The sequence below is a fragment of the Podarcis pityusensis genome (genome assembly GCF_964106645.2).
Source record: "Podarcis pityusensis genome assembly, chromosome: 3".
Taxonomy (NCBI): Eukaryota; Metazoa; Chordata; class Lepidosauria; order Squamata; family Lacertidae; genus Podarcis; species Podarcis pityusensis.
Window position 1 is genome coordinate 89,122,378 of NC_138026.1, and position 21,190 is coordinate 89,143,567.

Sequence of the window (21,190 nt, forward strand, 5' to 3'; positions counted from 1 at the left end):
GGATTATTTATTTACATATTAAACTTATTAGTCGTTTGTCAACAAACATTCAGGTAGGTAGCCATGTTGGTCTGACACAGTCGAAATAAATAAATAAAAATAAAAATTGTCCAGTAGCACCTTAGTGACCAACTAAGTTTATTCTGGGTATAAGCTTTCATGTACATGCGTATCTGAAGAAGTGTGCATGCACATGAAAGCTTATACCCAGAACAAACTTAGTTGGTCTCTAAGATACTACTGGACAATTTATTTATTTATTTATTTATTTATTTATTTATTGTCAACTAACAGGTCTCCAAGTGACATACAATGAAGAACATATACATAAATACTTTATAAAACAGAGTAGAATGAATGCTGCTAGGCTAATGACATTGTGGTTTTTGGAATTCTATTCTTAATGTTGTAGTTACAGTGTTTTAGGGTTATTGCTGATTACTGTTATATACATTCTAAGTTTATATGCTGGAAGCCATCTTGAGAGGGGATGACATGAAAGGTAGCCTGTAAATACTTCAAGTAAAAAACAACAGCACATTTATTACATATCAGTAGGATGGCTCTATGTGATTTCCAGACTTCCTCACTCCAAAAGGGAAGCTTTTGAGAGTCTTAGCAACAAGGCTCGCTTCCCCCTGATTGGCTGATGCCTTTTCTCCCTCTGGCCTAGCGCTTTAGGGCATCCTTTGCTTACCAGAGCGGATTGTTCAGTCCCTTGCGTTTTAATTGGCCAAGGCTTCTTGTGCCTGCGTCCTGACTGGATGTAGTGGGGGTGGCTCCTTGCCCTGGGTGATGCTGAGATCCTTTCTTACGGCAAATGAAAATGTCAGTGTGAGGAGATTTTTTGATTGGTGGCGAGAGGTTGTGATCCAGCCTGTTTTCTTTCCCCATTCAGGTTGCATATAACCTGAGGTAATTGTCGCGCTTTCCTGGTAGCTCATGTTTCCGGGTGCCACTAGCCGCAAATCCTAGTTCAGTCTTTGGCTCATGGATTTTCATGAAGGGAAACAAAAGGCCTGGACTGACTTTGTAGGATTCTTGGGAATGCCACAATGATACTGCTTCTTTTCAGGGAGCAACAGGCCGCTCTTAAGTACTTTCTGTCCCTTCACAGCATTGCTGTCTCTGTCAACCGCAGCAGCAGCAAGGTGGCAGCAGGGATAATCTTTTATTTATAACAGCAGATAGGGCTTCTTCAAACAAGCACAACATACAACAAGTTTCTTGTAGAGGAAATTCTGCAGTAATACTGCTTTATAAATGGCACTGATATCCTTCAGCCAGAGGGAGAGAGCTGTGTCTAGCTCCACCCTCTGGGCCAAAGGATCCTGCTCCTGAAAATAAATTAAAAAAGCAAAAGATTTACCCTCAAAAAAGGAGGGCATTGCATCCACAGAAGTACTTATAAGCACTGAAGGATACAAGGTAACACGTTTGATATGTCCTTTATATGAAAGGGTGTTTGTGGGATGTTTGTAAAAAAACCAAAAAACATGACTGCTATCACTATTCTCACAGCACCTGGCAGCCATTTTAAATATAATCATAATAATATGAGTTTGCAGGTGGCTTACATAGCATGGCTCTCTTCCCCCGCCTTTTATTTCTCCCCACCCCCACCCCTGCTGAAAGGTCCAAAAGGTCGAATGGAGCTGGTTCATATAAAATGGTAAGGTCGGTATACAAATCGCTGCCATATTCCCACTTCCACTCATGCAGTTCTCTGTTGGAGCACCATTAAGGGATGTTGTGCAGAAAGGGTGGAGAGCTCCCTGCGAGGATTTTTATCTCCATGTGAGGCTCTGTTTGTGCTGTTGACAGACACACGTGCCTATACCATTTCCTTGTTTCTAAGCTTTCCAAACATTTGTTTTTGGAGGGGAGGAGGGCAACCAGGTTTTGAACTTTTCAGATAGAGGGGTGTGGTTTTTTTTCCAGGGGGGAGGCAATGGTGAAAGAAATAATAATGAATTTCCCTGATAATCCCCAGCACTGATAACTAGTACAAGGAGTGAGAGATACAGACTCCTGCTGCACACTGGCAAGGAATGTCCAGCTCCATCACACGAAAGGGTATGTGGGTGGAAAAAGGTTATATTTGGGCAGGAACACCTCGAGTCAGGCAAGCTGAAATTCCTCCCCTTTTACCAGTCCTTAGAAATCTAAGTGGGGGGACGACTCACAGGAGTAATAGATTCAAATGCTATGGTTCATGTTTACCAGCTTCGCATGTCGTGATACTGCTTTCAGGAGTCGCTGTTATGTGACATTTTTGCAGTGTGTGAATAACCGATTTAATCATTTTTCAAATGTGAATATTTAGATTCCATCCAATAAACCTGGAGATTCATTTTCACTCAATTTAGACTACCCTCGTGACTCTGCCCAGGAACAATCGGACCTTGTTCTGATCTGTTGGTTATGGCCACTCCATATTTATTTGCTGTGTAGGTTTGCGAAAGGCAGGGGCAGAGTAGAGTGAAGCAGAAAGGAGAAACTCCGTAAAGAAAAGAAGGCAAATTGCCAAGTGCACAGGTTCCTGTATTCCCATACTTAACCTCACAAACTGTCATGGGTGCTGGTTGTAAGAAATAAAAATATTTTAAAGGCATTCCCTCTATAGGTAGAAAAGGGAAGCATGTGACATCAAAAGGGATGCAAGGCCTGGTTGTAAGAATGAAATAGTACCATTTACACTATCTTAGGGTTGCCATATTGCAGAAAGTAAAATTCCTGACACCCGCAAAGTTGTTGATAGCAAGTGCTTGGGAAAGTGGGGCTAATAATAATAATAATAATAATAATTTTTTATTTATACCCCGCCCTCCCCAGCCAAGGCCGGGCTCAGAGCGGCTTACAAGCAATAATAAAAACAAGATGAATGATTACAACTTAAAAACAAAAATAAAATACAACATTAAAATAATGGAACATTAAAATATGAAAATGTAGCCACATCACAGGAGGAGAAGGAAAAGAAAAAAGAAAGAGAGGGAGGGAGGGAATCAAATTGGCTCCAAGCCAAAGGCCAGGCGGAACAACTCTGTCTTACAGGCCCTGCGGAAAGAAATCAGATCCTGCAGGGCCCTGGTCTCATGAGGCAGAGCGTTCCACCAGGCCGGAGCCAGAGTTGAAAAGACCCTGCCTCTGGTTGAAGCCAATCTAACTTCCTTAGGGCCTGGGACCACTAGGGTATTGTTATTTATGGACCTTGAGGCTCTCCGTGGGGCATACCAGGAGAGGCGGTCCCGTAGGTACGAGAGTCCTAGGCCGTGAAGGGCTTTAAAGGTCAAAAGCAGCACCTTAAATCTGACCCTGTACTCCACTATTACATAGTACAACTTGCAGGAAGTAATATCAAAATTAATGGGAAAGAATATAAAAATCTAAAAATCTATTAAATAAAATTTCTCATAATACTGAAAGTAAAACTGGAGAAGAGAGATTAATGCCTCTCATGCATTATCAATTTGGCTAATAATTAAATTTTTATTTTAACAGGTAACTTCATCTAGAAAAATGAAACATAATCAGAGCTGCTGTCAGACACCTCCCAGTGTCACTGTTCGTATAAAATCAAGTGCATCCAGATCTTATCAGCAAAAAAAAGCTCTTAGCCTTAAACGACCAAAATTTAAAGATAGCCAGGAGACCTATGGGGAAAACATTAATAATAAGAAGCCAAAGCGGCCAAAAGGTTCATGTCTTGTAATTCAGCGTCAGGAAATGACAGCTTTCTTTAAGCTCTTTGGTAGGTTCCTTTATAAATCATTTTGTAAAATGCACCAAGTATATGTGTGTAGAACTTCACATTCAAAAGCAGTTGTGTCCAGAATGCCTTTATGTGAGACATTTTGTCAAGACTAACCTGAAATTACCCTATAAGCTAGAAGGGGTATATGGGAGCTTAAAACTGTATCTTACTGAGCCATACTCAAGACTGACTTCACTACATCATGATGGTCATCATGAGATACTGGCATGCATAATGTACTATAAACTGGACTATTTGGGTAGTATCCAGTGGTGATTGCCTACAGATGTCTTTGTAGATGGAAGAAAAAGTCAGTGGAATGATGAGGAGACCATTTTTGGCATGCACTTGTACCCCTTGCAGATTGACCCCCTTCTAAATCTGCTCCAGAAGGTTTCTGCTTCAGAGAACATTTAGGGGGAGCCTAGGGCACAGCAGGGGAGGGTGCAGAAAATCACTATTAGAGAATGGAGAGAGTGCTTCTATTGAATCTGTTAATTTAATATGCCTCCAGATGGGGTCTAAATATTGTAATAACGCAAATGAGTCATTGGATTTTTAAAAAAAACTTATTGGATTTTCCCCAGAAAGGTACGGTAAATTTAGACTAAAGGTGTAGGACAGGGAATATGTGCTGACATGTTGTTATGATGTAAAAAATTTGCATGCATGAGGAGTACCCATCACACAATAAACTCCCATCTGAAAGCAGCCTGGTCAGAATAACCTCTGCACTCAAATGCTCTGGCAAGTAATTCTCTAGGTCAGTAGTGAGAAACAGTTCTGCTTCCATTTGCTTGGAAGGGGAAGAGCAAATTATTTAAATTTGTTAAAGGATTGTCTTGAATTAATGCTTCTTGAGCTTTGCATATAATTGTGTATGTCACAGCTGGCTTATTTTACAGATGATGACTTGATTCAAGATTTCTTGTGGATGGATTGTTGCTGTAAAATTTCAGACAAGGTAAAACTGGGTGTTGTCTTGAAAGTCTGTGAAACTTTAAGGGTGAGGAAATTGAGGATTTTGTTTCAATTACAGGCTAGCGCATTTGGGGTTGTATTCAGTCTTGCGCTCAGCAAATCATTCCCTCAGTATAACTTCTTCCTGCGCAATGGTATGACCTCCCTCTCTCCTCCCTTCACATGCTAATTTGCTCTGGGAGTTCCTCCAATCCTCCAGAGCAGATTTGCGGATGGTGTAGGGCACATGCGGAAGAGAAGGGGGAAATCGTTGAATACCACCCATTGTGGCCCTCTGAACTGTACATATCTTGCAAATGCAAATATAAGTCCCTGTTTTTCCAGTCTGTGGCAGCCAAAACTAGAAGCTCCGGAGGCTGGGTTCCAGTTCACATATAATATGCGGGCTGGCCTTTAAAACATTTGTTTCAGATTAAACTCATGTTCCATTTCTCTTAATACCTATGCTGTTGTATTAAACAACATTATTCACTTAAAGCTTTTTTGATTAAATAAAATTGTTTACTAGGAAGCTCCAAATGAATTCAGTGGGGCCAGCTTCCTAGATGAGCAAGGCATTTTTAAAAACTCTGCTTGCAAAAATGTTTGATCACACTTAATCTGCTTAGACTGTGAGCTTCATGAATCTCTGCTGTTTTTCTGGTCAGATGTATGGAATACAAGGTGTACTAGAAAATGTTTTTGGAGGAATGACCTATTTCCCCTTGTTAAGAAGCCATGGGCTCCCCATTCTGCCTCTTTGGCAGAGGATACAACTATATATTTTCTACTAGTTGTTATGCTCACAATCCCGCTTTCACTGCACATTAATATATTGCAGCTAAAATATGAGGACCGTACTGTTAATGCCAGATTCAATTACAGTGGTACCTCAGGTTACTTACGCTTCAGGTTACATACACTTCAGGTTACAGACTCCACTAACCCAGAAATAGTGCTTCAAGTTAAGAACTTTGCTTCAGGATGAGGACAGAAATCGTGCTCCGGCGGTGTGGCGGCAGCAGGAAGCCCCATTAGCTAAAGTGGTACTTCAGGTTAAGAACAGTTTCAGGTTAAGTACGGACCTCTGGAACGAATTAGGTACCACTGTAATGAAAATGAAGTATATGCTTTTCCCTACTGGCGAAAATATTTTTTAGGGAAATGTTGTCATTTTAAGAAAAAATAATAGCCAGAAATTGATATTTTACCTTTTCCAACAGTACCTTTTGGCAATGACTTTTGTTTATTTCAAGCGAGCTGGCTACAGTATAAACGAACACACCAGGCTTAATTTCTTTGTAGCTCTGTAAGTATTTTCCAAATATTATGATTACAATTAAAATGTGTCAGAGGCTTCTTAAGAGTTTATTATTTGAGATAACAGTGAAGTTAGAAATAAACCTTACTGCACCATCAATTACTTATTTAGAATGGGGTCTTGACTCTTGAAGGCTTATAGCATGTTGGAAATTAATACGCGGGTGCCAAGACTATGGTGTTAAATTACCCGTTGAACCTAGTTTATTAGTTGTTAAACTGTCATTGATTTCTGCAGATAAAGACTTTTGTCTCCCAAAGCATCCTCCTTATTTGAAAAGCTCCCTCCCCTCCACCCAATAAAGGCTGCTGATGGAGAAAAGCCCACCACAGCACAAAGCCTTCATAAGAATCAACTGGGCTTTTATTTCCCAGGTGCCACCTTTGAATGTATCCCCTATGCTTCTACTTTGGTGATCACTCATAGCCGAGTAAGATTGTCTTCCATAAACACAGTTTTAACAATGAGTCCGTAAGTGATTGTAGAGGCCAATTCTGGATCCACATGTCCTTCCACAGTGTGGATTTGCCAAGTGTGCCTTCCTCTTAGCAAGTTTCTCCCTTGTGTCCTGAGTTCGAGTGATGCAGATAGATTTCAAAAGGTTCATTCCGGGCAGTTTAACAATGAAACTGCATTTACCTGTACTTCCTACTGAAATTAATGAGAATACTATGAACGTAAGTTAATGTAAGACTAGACTCTTCAGCTGGGGTGTTGTTTGGAGAGTTTGGTTGCCATGGATTGTTGCTGTTGGGTTTTTTAAATCTTTATTTTAGATATTGCTGTGATTTACATATGTGGAAATTTACATATGTGGAAATAGTTTGCTTTGGTTGGGAATTTTTAAAATTATTTATTGTTTATGACTACTTTTGTTATGTTGTAGTTATGTATTTTTTCATATAGTAAGCCTCTTTGAGCATGGTTTGAACTGTGGAAATGTGGCATGCACATAAAAGTATGTATTTAATATTATTTAATACTTGAACATTTTTGAATCAATAAAACTGAAATTCTCTACCATGGTAATTTGAAATTCTATGCTGAGAGAGGTTGACCTGTATAAATTATGCAAAATGGGCGATTTTCTTGTATTCTTTTGATTTGCCTCATTCACTCTGTTTCTGTTATCCATGAGGGACAAGAATCCCGCCCACTGCATAACAGAAAAAATGATATTCAGCACACACTCTGGCTTATGATACTTCATTAAGCACTGCCCACACACTTTCAAACCTTTTAAGAAGTAGAAACATGCTTTCTATATGTTAAACTTGAGATTTTCAGCATTCTTAATTGTGTGCCCATCTTTTCATCTGGTGAAAAATCATTTGGTAACATTTGTCCAAACTAAATTTCCAGCACTTTGGAATGTATATAAATACCAAAGAAAAGGAGGAGGGAGAAGACTTAGCAGTATACAAATGAGATCAAAACCATATTTAAGTGAGTCATAGTCCTCATCATTGTAGGTACCTGGCAAATACAGTTGAAGAAGATGATGAAGAGTCAAAATATGAGATTTTCCCATGGGCTTTAGGAAAATCCTGGAGAAAGCTTTTCCCTGATTTCTTAATTCGAAGGGATGAACTCTGGAGCAAGATGGATTATAGGGCTATTGTAAGCAGACGCTGCTGTGAGGAGGTAAGGCGGGTATATTTTATATGCACCAAGAAAGAGCAAATGAATTTTAATAGGCAGATTCTGTTTTGTAACAAGCCTCTTTCTGTTTTTTCTCCAAGCTATATAAAGGAACTGTTTGTAAACATTACCCACCCAGTTATAATGAGTGGCTCAATTTAACTGCCGATTGATACTTTGCTTTCAAAACATTCCAACAAATTATTTACCTTCAAACAAAGGGGATTCCCTTATCAGAAATAATGACATTAGCATTTATTGGAAAATATGAAACCATTCATAGAGAATGTTTACACTGGTAAATTAAACAGAAAAAAATACATTAAAATTGACCAAGTCTGCAGTTGTATTCACACTTATTTGGGAGTAAGCACCTTTAGAATCAGTGAACTTACTTTTGGCTAACTATGCAAAGTGCAAGAAAGCAGTTATCAAACAGCATACTTTGCTTTTATTACTAACATGAATTAAGGATATAGTCAGACCATTGGTAAGGAAATGCTAATGCTGTTTTTCTTCCCGAAAAAGACCTTTATGGTACCATACAGCCAGCTTTCCCATTAATGGATTACCATCAAACTCAGGTGAAAAGGGTTGCTACTTAGTAGAATAATCAGGATTGTGAATAAAAACATTAGTTTGGGGCAGGGCAATGGTAAACACATTTACAAAAAAAATCTTCCTGATTTTTACTCAGGATAATGGGAGAAAATTAAAATAAAACCATAGAATGGAGACTTTCATAGTACCAGTGGAGGTAATTGCAATGCATCAGATCCCCTACAAAGGAAAGTTACAGTATTTTGGGTTCTCTGTGAATTTCCCAGAGATACCTAGCTGGCCAGTGTGGGAAACAGGATGCTAGACCAAATAGGCCTTTGATCAGGACGCCTGTTCTTTTGCCTGTCTGCTTTACCCATCATAAAACTAATTTCACCACTAAGAAATTGGCCTAGTACAGATGCAATGACAAACTGTAGTTTATTCTTAAAACCATGGGCCTTGAGTTCACATGCTCCCCCCCATCCTCTTTATATGTGAAGAGAGATTCAAATTTACTGGTTTTAAACCCATGTTTCCCAAGTTTGGACAAAACAATAAAAGAAGTTTAAATGAACAGAGGATAGAAGCTTTAAATCTTCTTCCTTCATGCATAAACCCGAAGCCATAGACTTAGAAGCTTTACTATCTCAAGAGATTTTCTGTTACAGAATAGTTCATGGGTTTTTTGCATGTAAAGTAGTACAGTAGTCTGCTTTCCCCACAGTTCAAGACAGGAAACCACCAAAGAGGAATTCAGACAAATAGCCAGCACGTGTAGACACAAAGTCAGAAAAGCTAAAGCACAGAATGAACTCAGGCTTGCTAGAGAGGTTAAAAGCAACAAAAAAGGCTTTTATGGGTATGTTCGTAGCAAAAGGAAGAACAAAGAAACAGTGGGGTCACTCAGAGGAGAAGATGGTGAAATGCAAACAGGGGACACAGAAAGGGCTGAACTCAATGCCTTCTTTGCCTCAGTCTTCTCCGATAAAGAAAACAATGCCCGACCTGAAGAATTTGGAGCAAATGATTCAGCAGAGGAAACACAGCCCAGAATAACTAAGGAGATAGTACAAGAATACTTGGCTAGTTTAGATGTATTCAAGTCTCCAGGGCCAGATGAACTGCATCCAAGAGTATTAAAAGAACTGGCAGATGTGATCTCAGAACCACTGGCAGTCATCTTTGAGAATTCCTGGAGAACAGGCGAAGTCCCGGCAGACTGGAGGAGGGCAAATGTTGTCCCTATTTTCAAAAAGGGGAAAAGAGAGGACCCAAATAATTACCACCCAGTCAGTCTGACATCAATACCAGGGAAGATTCTGGAGCAGATCATTAAGCAAACAGTCTGTGAGCACCTAGAAAGGAATGCTGTGATCACCAATAGTCAGCATGGATTTCTGAAAAATAAGTCATGTCAGACTAACCTGATCTCATTTTTTGACAGAATTACAAGCCTGGTAGATGAAGGGAACGCAGTGGATGTAGCCTACCTTTGAAGGGAGAGGAGAGAAGGGGGGGTAAAACTCCATCGTGTTTTAGCTAGCTCCAGCTAACAATTGCTTCTAGCTCTGCAGGTTAGCTCTGCAGGCCGGCAGTGGCTTTCCTGTCTAGCTTCCTACATAGCTAAGCTGAAGATGCTCAGCTCTGCAGGCCGGCAGTGGTTTTCCTGTCTAGCTTCCTGCCTCGGCTGTGCAAAGATGCAAACATTACAATGCAAAGCAAATAATATCTGCAAAGATCTGCAAAAGGGAGGGGGGGCTTAGCTAGCCTAATAAGGTAATAAAGTGTATCTCTGCCTGTTGATTGGGGAGCAACTGAGGAGCCAAGCTTGCAGCTTCAGTATAAGAATGCTCGCAAGACAATAGGGGGGGGGGGCGGCCAGTCTTTGGAAGCTATTCCGCTGGCTGTCTCTGCGCAGATTCTGCAATAAACCTTTTTCTCTGTGAAACCCACCCTGGTGTTTGTTTGACTCCTTCACGCCAACGGCAAGGGCACGAGGTGACTGGATCCGGACCCCTTAGGTTCAGATATCCTAACACCTTGATTTCAGCAAGGCATTTGACAAGGTGCCCCATGATATTCTTGTAAAGAAGCTGGTAAAATGCGGTCTTGACTATGCTACCACTCAGTGGATTTGTAACTGGCTGACTGACCGAACCCAAAGGGTGCTCATCAATGGTTCCTCTTCATCCTGGAGAAGAGTGACTAGTGGGGTGCCACAGGGTTCTGTCTTGGGCCCGGTCTTATTCAACATCTTTATCAACGACTTGGATGATGGACTCAAGGGCATCCTGATCAAATTTGCAGATGACACCAAACTGGGAGGGGTGGCTAACACCCCAGAGGACAGGATCACACTTCAAAACGACCTTGACAGATTAGAGAACTGGGCAAAAACAAACAAGATGAATTATAACAGGGAGAAATGTAAAGTATTGCACTTGGGCAAAAAAAATAAGAGGCACAAATACAAGATGGGGGACACCTGGCTTGAGAGCAGTACATGTGAAAAGGATCTAGGAGTCTTGGTTGACCACAAACTTGACATGAACCAACAGTGTGACGCGGCAGCTAAAAAAGCCAATGCAATTCTGGGCTGCATCAGTAGGAGTATAGCATCTAGATCAAGGGAAGTAATAGTGCCACTGTATTCTGCTCTGGTCAGACCTCACCTGGAGTACTGTGTCCAGTTCTGGGCACCACAGTTCAAGAAGGACACTGACAAACTGGAACGTGTCCAGAGGAGGATAACCAAAATGGTCAAAGGCCTGGAAACGATGCCTTATGAGGAACGGCTAAGGGAGCTGGGCATGTTTAGCCTGGAGAAGAGGAGGTTAAGGGGTGATATGATAGCCATGTTCAAATATATAAAAGGATGTCACATAGAGGAGGGAGAAAGGTTGTTTTCTGCTGCTCCAGAGAAGCGGACACGGAGCAATGGATCCAAACTACAAGAAAGAAGATTCCACCTAAACATTAGGAAGAACTTCCTGACAGTAAGAGCTGTTCGACAGTAGAATTTGCTGCCAAGGAGTATGGTGGAGTCTCCTTCTTTGGAGGTCTTTAAGCAGAGGCTTGACAACCATATGTCAAGAGTGCTCTGATGGTGTTTCCTGCTTGGCAGGGGGTTGGACTCGATGGCCCTTGTGGTCTCTTCCAACTCTATGATTCTATGATTCTAGGAGCTGTGTTTCATTTTCATGGAAGTTAAATGACGAACCAAATGTGTATGTAAAAATGCTAAAATACTAATGTATTAGTATTATCTATCAAATGTTACATTATTTATCAAGTCACATATTGTTTAGAGATGTATTAAAATAGATAATCAAAATTTGAAAAAAGAAACAAATTTAAATATGTGTAATTTATTAGTCTTTTATGTATCTGAATAGCTGTTAGTAACTGAAAAAATGTGTTTTTGTTCTAAGTTAGGCCTAATTAACATTCCGAGGAGTGGAAAAGTGGTTTCTTCAGGATCTTAAAAAGTAGTCCAATAAAATAGCAGCTCATTCCTGTTCCCTGCTCTGTAACTGTTTTACTAGCAATTAAGAAAGCTAACAATACCAACTAACGATCCTTTGTGATTTTTATGCATTATTTGCTTGTTTGTTCTGATAACAGCTCCATTTCAGTTTTTTGGTTTTTTTAAACACAGGTAATGGCTATAGCTTCAACACATTATATATGGCAGCGGGAGCGTTCTATTCATCATAGTGGAGCTACAAGAAACAATAGCAGAGATGGAGTACAGTTTCCTCGAGGACCTAATGCCACACCTACAGACTGTTTGCTTTGTGGGAAAAAGACAAGATATATACGGCTGGGATTATCCTCCTCTTCCTCCAATGGCACACTGGAAATGATGGAACAACATATACCTCAGGGATTGCATGACTGTCTTCCAGCTGGTAAAATACCTGAGCCATCTCTGCACTGTTATTCACAAGGTATGGTATGGTAAACGCTGAAGTAATTTTATTTATGCTACCTTCACAGCCCAACTCTAGCTGTGTCACTCAGAAGTCAGTACCCTTGATTTAATGGAACTTGCTTAGGTATACTCAATATTCTCAGCAATGTTATTGCTATTGGTGTATAGGTTGAATCTACATCCTTTAAGCCTCGTAGGTGGGTCATAGTTACTTACAGCCTCCTTGACGGAGAAAAGCCATTGTCATATGTGCAACATGTGCATAAATCACAGTTCTGGGCATAATGTTTTGATCACACCCGCATCCTTTGGTGGTGGTGTTCGCATTCCAGCTTTTTCCTGGATGGAAGCTTCTCTCTGTCCCTGGTCCTTATGATTGTTTTATCTCTCCTTCTCAGTCATTTATAGAATGCTTCCCTTCCCTTCTAAATTGTGAATTTGGTTAATGATAGATTTTGTAAAATGAACTACAAGAAAAATCTAAGCCTAGCTACTTTATAGGCCCTTCTCAAAGCCACTCAACTCAGTTTTCCAGCAAATTACATCAAATATGAGCTGAGTTTTGTAAGTTCAATTAAAAGCGAAACTGACTCTCCTACAAACAGTAGTGCTGGGAAAGTGAAAAGAAATGTTAAAAGCATGTGGGTTTTTTCTGGATATACTTTTTTAAAATAAAAAAATGATGAACACTGTCCCTGGAACCTAACTGCATGGTAAGATATGTAGTATTACATGGAGTAATCAAGCAGTGTCTATCAAAAGTGATTAACTTTTTGCTTTAAAGCGATCCCCTCTAGTTCTAAGAGAGCAATTCTACACTTCTCCTCGTTGACTTCTTGGTGACTCCTTTAATTCAGATTTATGTTTATAGTGCTAAACAAATGTAGGATGACACCTTCTGTTGTTAGTATAAAAGCACTGCTGTAAGAGGATCCTGATTTGTCAGTTCTTTATGTACAAATGATGGGATGAACTCAGCAGTTGGCAATGAAGTAGCATCTGTCACTCACAGTGAGTTTGTGGGGCAATACAGCAGTTACTAAGTAAGGATTCAACTACCCAGTTGTAGGGAAGAACAACAGATGGCTCCCGAACAAGCATAGCATTTCAATGGCAAGCCACTTTACAACCTTTTCTTTGTTTACAGATGGAGAACAGATATTTTTCATCCGACATTAATTATCCACTGCTCCTATAAGTGTAATCCATCCTATAGAACACAATAAGCACTTCACGTTACCTGGGACAAACTGCACTGTAATCCCATATGCATTCAATGTGAATTTCTTCCCTAATTTTTCATAGATTGCAAACATCTGCCCAACAAAGCAAGAAAAAGTAGCTGCCCATGTCAAGATAAAGCCATGGACTGGTTTACTGGAAATGAAGAATAAAAAAACCATACTTCAGCCAACAACTTAAGAAATTAATTGTCTGAATGAAATACATTTCACAATATATGATTTATTATTTTAAGTTTTTTATTTTGCTGAAACTTTTAGTATCAAAAATATTGTCAGCATAAATCAAAGTTGTGGATTCCTAAATTGCATAAACAACAATGATATAATTTACAATTTTAATCCTGGTGAAGTGCAATCTTCAAATTAGGATGTACCATTTGAAGTAGTATTTGGGTATGCCGGGTTAAATTTTCGCAGCTTGATAAGAAAGGCTAGTTTGGAAGGAAAATAAAACATCAGCATTAGTGATACAACACATAAGTAGCCGGAAAGCATAAGTATTTATTCATTAATTCCATTTTTCTTTGAAAAAGTAATAGTGCTTATGAAAAAATAGTAGTAATAAATGTATATCTTATAAAATATTTGCCAAGCCATTCTTACCTGTGTGCCCCACTTGCCAAGGGTAAGGTCTAGCAATATATGGTGGTTTTGTCTCATCAGAAATGAGAGCTGTTAAAATAAAATTTAGAAAGTTGTTGTGCAACACTCTTAATTCCAGTTTCTGCTTTAAATAATTCTACCTCAGGACATTCTTTTCCATGTTGAACCCATTTGTTGTTCCTCTCCCTCCCACTTCTAGAAAACCCCTTCTCTACTTCTTTTCTCTAGATATTTGCTCTCTCATATGTCCTCACTCCTCAAAGACAATACAGTAGTGGTAAAGTTACTAGAAAGGTAGGCTAGAAATCTCAATGGACAATATTCAGTTGTGCCCATTCACGAGTGAAACAGATTTCTACTCTCCTCCTTTCTGCAGCCCCCCAGATATGCTCCAGAGATCCAGGTGATTCCCTGGAGCAGATTTGGGGGGCCCATAGAGGCTGAAGGATAGAGGAAAGGAAGGGAAATTTCACCTGCTCAACATTGAATATCACCATCATAAAGAAGAATCCAATACCAGGCCCTTACGGACAAAAGTACAGTAGCAGATTGCGTACCCAGCAACAGTCTGCTGGTGGTCAGCTCAGACTGTATTTTACATGAAGGTTCACATCTCGACACAGCATGTGGGACTGCAACATTCTAGTGACTGCCACAAAACAAGATCTCATTAGAACTTGGTCCATACCATCACCTTCTTTGTTCTGTTCAGCAGGAATCTCCTCATTTTCATCATGGCAAGCTGATTCATTGTTCTTGTTCTGATTGGATTTCATATTGTGGAAAACGCCACCAATTTTCCAGGAAGCTGGGAGTACTATCCAATCTCTGTGTGTCACCTCAACTATCCTTTCACAAAAAAGGTTTATCTTGCTGGTCCGGATGGCTTCCACCAGATCAATAACCTGGGTGATACTTTTAGAAGAATTCAAATAATATATATTGCCAGTGAATAAATCTGCACACATGCATAAATGTATAAAATATAATAGTTTGTACAGTGGTACCTTGGGTTACATACGCTTCAGGTTACATACGCTTCAAGTTACAGACTCCGCTAACCCAGAAATAATACCTCGGGTTAAGAACTTTGCTTCAGGATGAGAACAGAAATGGCAGCGTGGCAGCCGCGGGAGGCCCCATTAGCTAAAGTGGTGCTTCAGGTTAGGAACGGTTTCAGGTTAAGAACGGACCTCCGGAACGAATTAAGTACGTAACCAGAGGTACCACTGTATTGTAAACCTATCCTATGCCTATTCACTCAGAGGTTAGTCCCACTTCCAAGTAAGTGTGCACAGGACTGCAGTATTTCACTTGGTTAAAGAGCTATATTTAAATTTGACTGTAGCCAGCCCAAACGTTTTTACTAAACTAGCTCTCTTGCCTGAACTACAAGTCCGTTTATCCCAAAGAGCAACGAGACTATAAAACATGACAAACAGCCATCAGTTATCACTTATTAGGAACTAGGACACACTAATGATGTAACTGACTAGCCCCGATGCTATCTAAACATTAATATTTTGCCTTTCCCCGTCAACTTAGAAGCACACAAGGCAGCATATCAAAAGTCTATTACAATAACATTTATACTAAAACCAGATCAGATGCAATGATCTCAGTCAAAACAACTTTAAGAAAGACCCTTAGATCTGTAATTTCCCTTCTCGGGTGCCTGGCTTAGAGGAATATATTGCAGTTTGTTAAGTCACAGTTTCCCCAGTTTGGATGCTACAGGAAACTGTTTTAATAAACCACATTCTTTTTATTGAAGCTTGATATGCAAAGGGAGATAAGAAAAGGAGGGAGGACAAGGAGGAAGGTTCAGTCTCAGTCCACTATAAATAACAGTATATCGGACCAAGATATTTGTGTCTGTCAGTTATTATAGCTTTTTGGAAATCTGAAGTTAGGATAAATGTACTTTATAATAATCTTTAAGACCATTTATAAACAAACTGCATGAAGCCATTGCAAGTTCCATGAAGCTATCACTCCATGTAGCAGAAAGGAGCATGTAAATAGGCAGGATCAATACTTACTTTGCAAGGTATACTGCACAAACGCCCCCCATTTTAAGATTTGGGATAACCACAGATAAAACGTTCTGGGGCACAAGCATATCCAAAGCTATCTATGGAAGAAACATACATTTTTTAAAACTTTAAAGGAGACTATAAAGGATGTGTTTTCTGTGCAAATCTATGAGGATATTAGAATATTAATTTGGATAAATTATATTAAAAGGTGAAAAGAAAGTGATCAAGGTAATGGAAAAGTCATGGTGAGTTGCAATAATACAAAACAGCATCACCATTAATACTAACAGTAATAATAGTAGTATTTTTATTTCCCTTCCAGCAAACACTGAAATCCCAATATATGTTCTCTGTACTCACTAGAAGTAACTGCCCTCCCACCACCACCAAAAAACACAGCTAAAAACTGAAGCAGAAATTATCAAGATTTCAATCAAAAACTCTCACAAGTTTCTTTCTAATGGAGAACTATGGGCAGCACAGAAATCTTTTCTACTCACTGTTTCAAAGAATGAACTGGGTTGGAGAACAGAACTTACTCTGTTTTTAAAAACTTTAAAGGAGAATATAAAAGATGTGTTTTCTGTGCAAATCTATGAGGATATTAGACCAGCAGTAACACCACTGCTGAATAAAGTTTGAATCTAGTGTAACTTTATACCACCTTAACTTAAACCGGCTTCCTTTACACCAGCTTTTTGCTCTCTAAATATACCATTATGAAGTACTTGCTTTCTAGCTTTGAAAAAAGATCAATCCGCTTTTCTCATATGTCTCTTTTCTCAGGGGGAGATGTGATAATTCCAGAAACAGGGTGCCTGTTTTGTTTCTTTGTTGTTGTTTTTTTTAAAGATACTTACTGCATCAAATGTTACATTTTTCAAAGCCTCAGCTGCTGTTAAAATGTCTTCATTAATGAAATCCACATTATCTGGCCACTCTAAAGGATGACTTATTTTCCATGCATCACGCCACCTCTTATAATTCTTTTTCGCCACTCTGTAGTGGTCTCTCCGGACTTCATAACTTACAACACGTCCCTGTGGCCCAACTGAAAACAAATAAAATTGAACCAAAATTAGTTACTGCTCTCTTCATTTCTGCCGAGTTGAATAAATGACACAGGAAATGAAACACTAGCCTACCAGATATGATAACTTATTTCCTAATATTACAACCACTAAGAGCATAATGGCTAACAGGGCTATAAGCTTACATGGCAGTAGGGCACTATTATTATTAATTAACATTTCTATACTGCCTTTGATCCAAGGATCACAGCTTAGTTTACAATATAAAATTGCAATACTATTATGGCACTCACCTCCTAGAGTCATTGCTTATCCCCCACTGGGTGTTTTCAGGAGCTACCAAATTTTAAGCTGTAACATACAGCATTTCAATGTGCTTTAGCGGAAGGGCCATAGCTTGGTGGAGCATCTGCTTTGAATGCAGAAGCTCCTGGATTCTATCCCTGACATCTCCAGTTAGGGCTGAGAAACACTCTTGTCTGAAACCCTCAAGGCCTGCTGCCTTGTAGTGTAGAGAATACTGAGCTTATATGGCCCAAGGGTCTGACTTGGTATAAGGCAAATTCCTATGCACCTGCAGAGAAGGAAGAGACGTGTGGTGGTGGCAGGTGACTCTCTACAGAGTGGGGCAGAAGCAGCAGTGTGTGGAAGAATGACTCGTGGATTCAGTTGTTTCTACACAAATACACAGAGGATGGGAAACAAGCAAGAAGAAATTGAGCTCTTAATACAGGAAGGCAAATATGACCTAATAGACATTACTGTGGATATCTGCTATAGATCTCCAAGCCAGAATGAGGACTTGGATGTCTTCACCTGAAAGGAAAGCTCAACCTGACGATAACAGAATAAACAATGCAAGGCACGAACTGCACTTCAAGATAGCAGATTGTATTGGTCACAGAAATATGTCTGCACATTTATGCAATTACTTTGTGATAATAGCTAGGTGTAGTTACCAGAGTGCTGGTCCTGGCCTGGGACAGGAAGATAAAGGTAAAGGGACCCCTGACCATTAGGTCTAGTCGTGACCGACTCTGGGGTTGCGGCGTTCATCTCGCTTTATTGGCTGAGGGAGCCGGCGTACAGCTTCCGAGTCATGTGGCCAGTATGACTAAGCCGCTTCTGGCGAACCAGAGCAGCGCACGGAAACGCTGTTTACCTTCCCACCTATTTATCTACTTACACTTTGATGTGCTTTCGAACTGCTAGGTTGGCAGGAGCAGGGACCGAGCAATGGGAGCTCACCCCGTCGCGGGGATTCGAACCACCGACCTTCTGATTGGCAAGTCCTAGGCTCTGTGGTTTAACCCACAGCGCTACCCGTGTCCCTGGGACAGGAAGGCCCATGATTAAATCTACAAGCAGCTGTGATGCTGACTGGGCAACCTAAGGCTAATCGAAACCTATTCCTGGTGCCTTTGTGATGTTTTTGGATTACAACTCCCATCAGACCCAACCAGCATGCAGTGATGACTAGGACCTGCAGTCCAACACCACCAGGAAGGTAGCACATTGGCTCCCCTGAACTAATCACTCACTTAGTCCAATGCACTTTCCTGTGTTGTTTGTGGTTTTAAAAAATGGCATAGCCCCATGTTTGAGACCTCCAGGTACAGGGCAGTATATAAATTCAATAAATAATAATAATGTACAGCACCTTGAACTTCTTAGTGAAAGGCAGGATGTAATTTTAAAGGAGGGCACACTACACCAAGGCTTGATTCTCACATTTAGTGTCCAAAGTGTCAGTGTCAAGGAGCCTAAAGAGTGTTCCTATGCCCCAAAGTGCATCCATTCTCACATGCCAACATTTCCTCTGACTTCAGCCCTGTGTGATGAAATGAGAGCTCTGCCATTTTCTGGAAAGCAGCTAAAGTTCCCAGCACGTAGGACTGAATTTGAATAAATTAGAGTAATTCAAGAGTAATTCAGGGCATGATAATGACAAGGGGGACAATGATAGAGCACATGTTTTGCATACAGAAAGTTTTGGGTTTAAATCCTAAGCATACCAATTAAAAGGGACATATAGCATAAGATGGAAAGCCACTGCCAGTCAGAGTAAGCAATATTGGGCTAGGCAGGCAAGCAATCTGACCCGATACAAGGCAGCTTCCTGTGTTCTTAAAATGTGTGGGAGAGCTGGGATTCTGTCAACAGACAATATTTTACCTGCTCGTGATAGAAATAAACTCATACCACCAGACCCAGAACCTGCTTCCAGCACTGTGTCGCCTTGACTGATGTCCATTAGCAGCAGCATTGCATTAATATCCTACATGTTAAAAGAGCAAAGAACATAAATGTTTAGCTTAGCCCTTGTGCTTTATAACAAATTTGTGCTTTTTAAGCAAATTGATAACCGCTGGCTAAGACTTATGGGGAAATAAGAATACTATTCAGCACTTATATACCATTTTACAGTGTTCAAAGTGTTTCACTTATATATCTTAGTAAACCCTTCAAACAGTGGGGCTATTAGGTAATTTTAGATTCTGAACCTAATGGTGGTGGTGGCTTAAGACGGGAAATCTCCAGATTTACTGCTCTAAAACCAGGGCAATCAGTGTTTCAGGTTTCTCTCTCTCTCACTGGCCTTTGTTCTGGGACCTGCCATCTGACCTGTAACCCCATTCATCACTTAGATTTTGCAACACTGTACTAGTAACCTTAATTCCGGGAGCCATCGGAGAAAAAGTGGTCCAAGCCATCATCAGATTCCCCCTTAAGGCGCCTCCATCGCTATTGCTGGATCAACCCAGGCTGTCCCTGGAATTACAACTCCCGCCATCCCTGCCCATTGGCCACGTCGACTGGGGTTGATGGGAGCGGGAGTCCAACGACAGCTTGGGGGCGGCGGCAAAGCTCTCCCACCTTGGGATACGAGATGGTGGGTCCTCTCTCCATCAGCAACACAAACTCTTCCAGCGAAGGCCTCCGAATCAGGAAGGTGTGGCCCGTGGACGTCCGGAACATCTGCCCGGGGAGCTTGCCCACGATGTCGGCGTACTTCACCGCCCCCCAGGTGCTAGTCAGTACTCCGTCGGCGGCGAGTTTACACAGCTTCTTGAACTCGGCGTCGCGCCTCCGTCGGCTCTCCGCTAGGAACAGATCCCCGACCTGGAAGGGCGCGTTTTTGGAAGGCGCGTCCCGGAGCACCTCGGAGGGAGAGTCCCGATCCGGCTGGAGTTCCTCCTGGGGAACGACGTCGGCGAAAGGAGGGGAGGAGGATTCCTCTACGACGGGCGGGTTAAGGAGCTCCCCGTGCTGGACCAGCTGGCTCAGCCTCTCCGAGGGAGAGAGCGACCTGTGCCACGCGCGCCTCCGAGCGACCGCCGGCCCCGGAGCCGCAGCAGAGCCGGCCGGCCGTCCCTCGGGCTCGTCCCGTCCATCCTTGTCCCCGGCGGAGCTAGAAAGCGCTCTGCGGCTCGAGCCTATGGAGCCGATCCCCGCGCGCAGCAGCGGCGCCCCTTGCAGCTCCCTCGGGTGGGCGCTGCAGGTCTCTGGAGCGCCCACCCGAGGGAAGCCCAGCGTGTCCCTCGAGGGCGGCCGCGGCTGCTTGCCTGCGAGAGCAGCCCGACTCTCCCAGCTCGAAGCGCGCACCTCCAGCAGGCTCCCGAGGCGCCAGCACCTCATCGTCGCTTTTATACACTGCCGCCTCTTCCTGGACAAGGCGCCCCGCGGACCCTCCTCTCCTCTAGGTCTCTCCGACGGCCACCGCAGGGTTTGCACCGCTGCAGGTTCCCCCGGGCCGGAGGGCGGCTTGCATCGCTACGCACCGCGGTGCAGGAGCCACCGTGGATCCTGAGGACGTCGGCGAAAGTGCGGACGTCTAGTAGGTTTCTAGTAGGAGCCTTGCAGGCGCCCGGGCTGAACAGCGCGAGGAGGGGCTCAAAGGGACGGAGAAAGCGAACGGAACTCCGCGCGGCTCCCACCTCCGGTTCCGATTAGGCTCCTCGAGGGGCGGGGCCAGAGGGGGACACGCGTATTGGGCAAACGGAGCAGGCTGGGTTGGAAATGGTTGTAGGAAATGATTGTGCTTCCCCCCACCTTTAAAAAGAAAAACTGAAGAGGCGCACTACTGCGTTTCCGTGATAGGGAAGGCTGTACCTGA

At 41.8% G+C, this 21,190-nt stretch overlaps 2 protein-coding genes across 6 annotated transcripts; one reads left to right on the forward strand and one right to left on the reverse strand.

Moving 5' to 3' along the window:
- Window positions 1-379: 379 nt before the first annotated feature.
- Window positions 380-14,106, forward strand: SPDYA (speedy/RINGO cell cycle regulator family member A). 5 transcript variants are annotated; one of them, XM_081000281.1, is made up of 8 exons: window positions 380-915; window positions 1,636-1,672; window positions 3,505-3,754; window positions 4,663-4,721; window positions 5,941-6,026; window positions 7,511-7,682; window positions 11,881-12,172; window positions 13,462-14,106. In XM_081000281.1, exons 2-8 carry the CDS (start codon window positions 1,670-1,672, stop codon window positions 13,548-13,550), a joined length of 951 nt encoding a protein of 316 aa, XP_080856407.1. In that variant the 5' UTR covers window positions 380-915; window positions 1,636-1,669; the 3' UTR covers window positions 13,551-14,106. The 5 variants fall into 5 exon arrangements, with proteins under 5 accessions (XP_080856407.1, XP_080856409.1, XP_080856408.1 ...); XM_081000283.1 differs by lacking the exon at window positions 1,636-1,672 and adding an exon at window positions 1,994-2,076 and having other exon boundaries at window positions 382-915; XM_081000282.1 differs by lacking the exon at window positions 1,636-1,672 and having other exon boundaries at window positions 385-915.
- TRMT61B (tRNA methyltransferase 61B) lies at window positions 13,620-20,986 on the reverse strand. Its single transcript, XM_081000225.1, has 7 exons — window positions 19,951-20,986; window positions 19,249-19,351; window positions 16,903-17,093; window positions 16,046-16,137; window positions 14,692-14,918; window positions 14,004-14,072; window positions 13,620-13,831 (listed from the first exon to the last, which is right to left on the reverse strand). Exons 1-7 carry the CDS (start codon window positions 20,710-20,712, stop codon window positions 13,764-13,766), a joined length of 1,512 nt encoding a protein of 503 aa, XP_080856351.1. The 5' UTR covers window positions 20,713-20,986; the 3' UTR covers window positions 13,620-13,763.
- Between the last annotated feature and the right edge of the window lie 204 nt (window positions 20,987-21,190).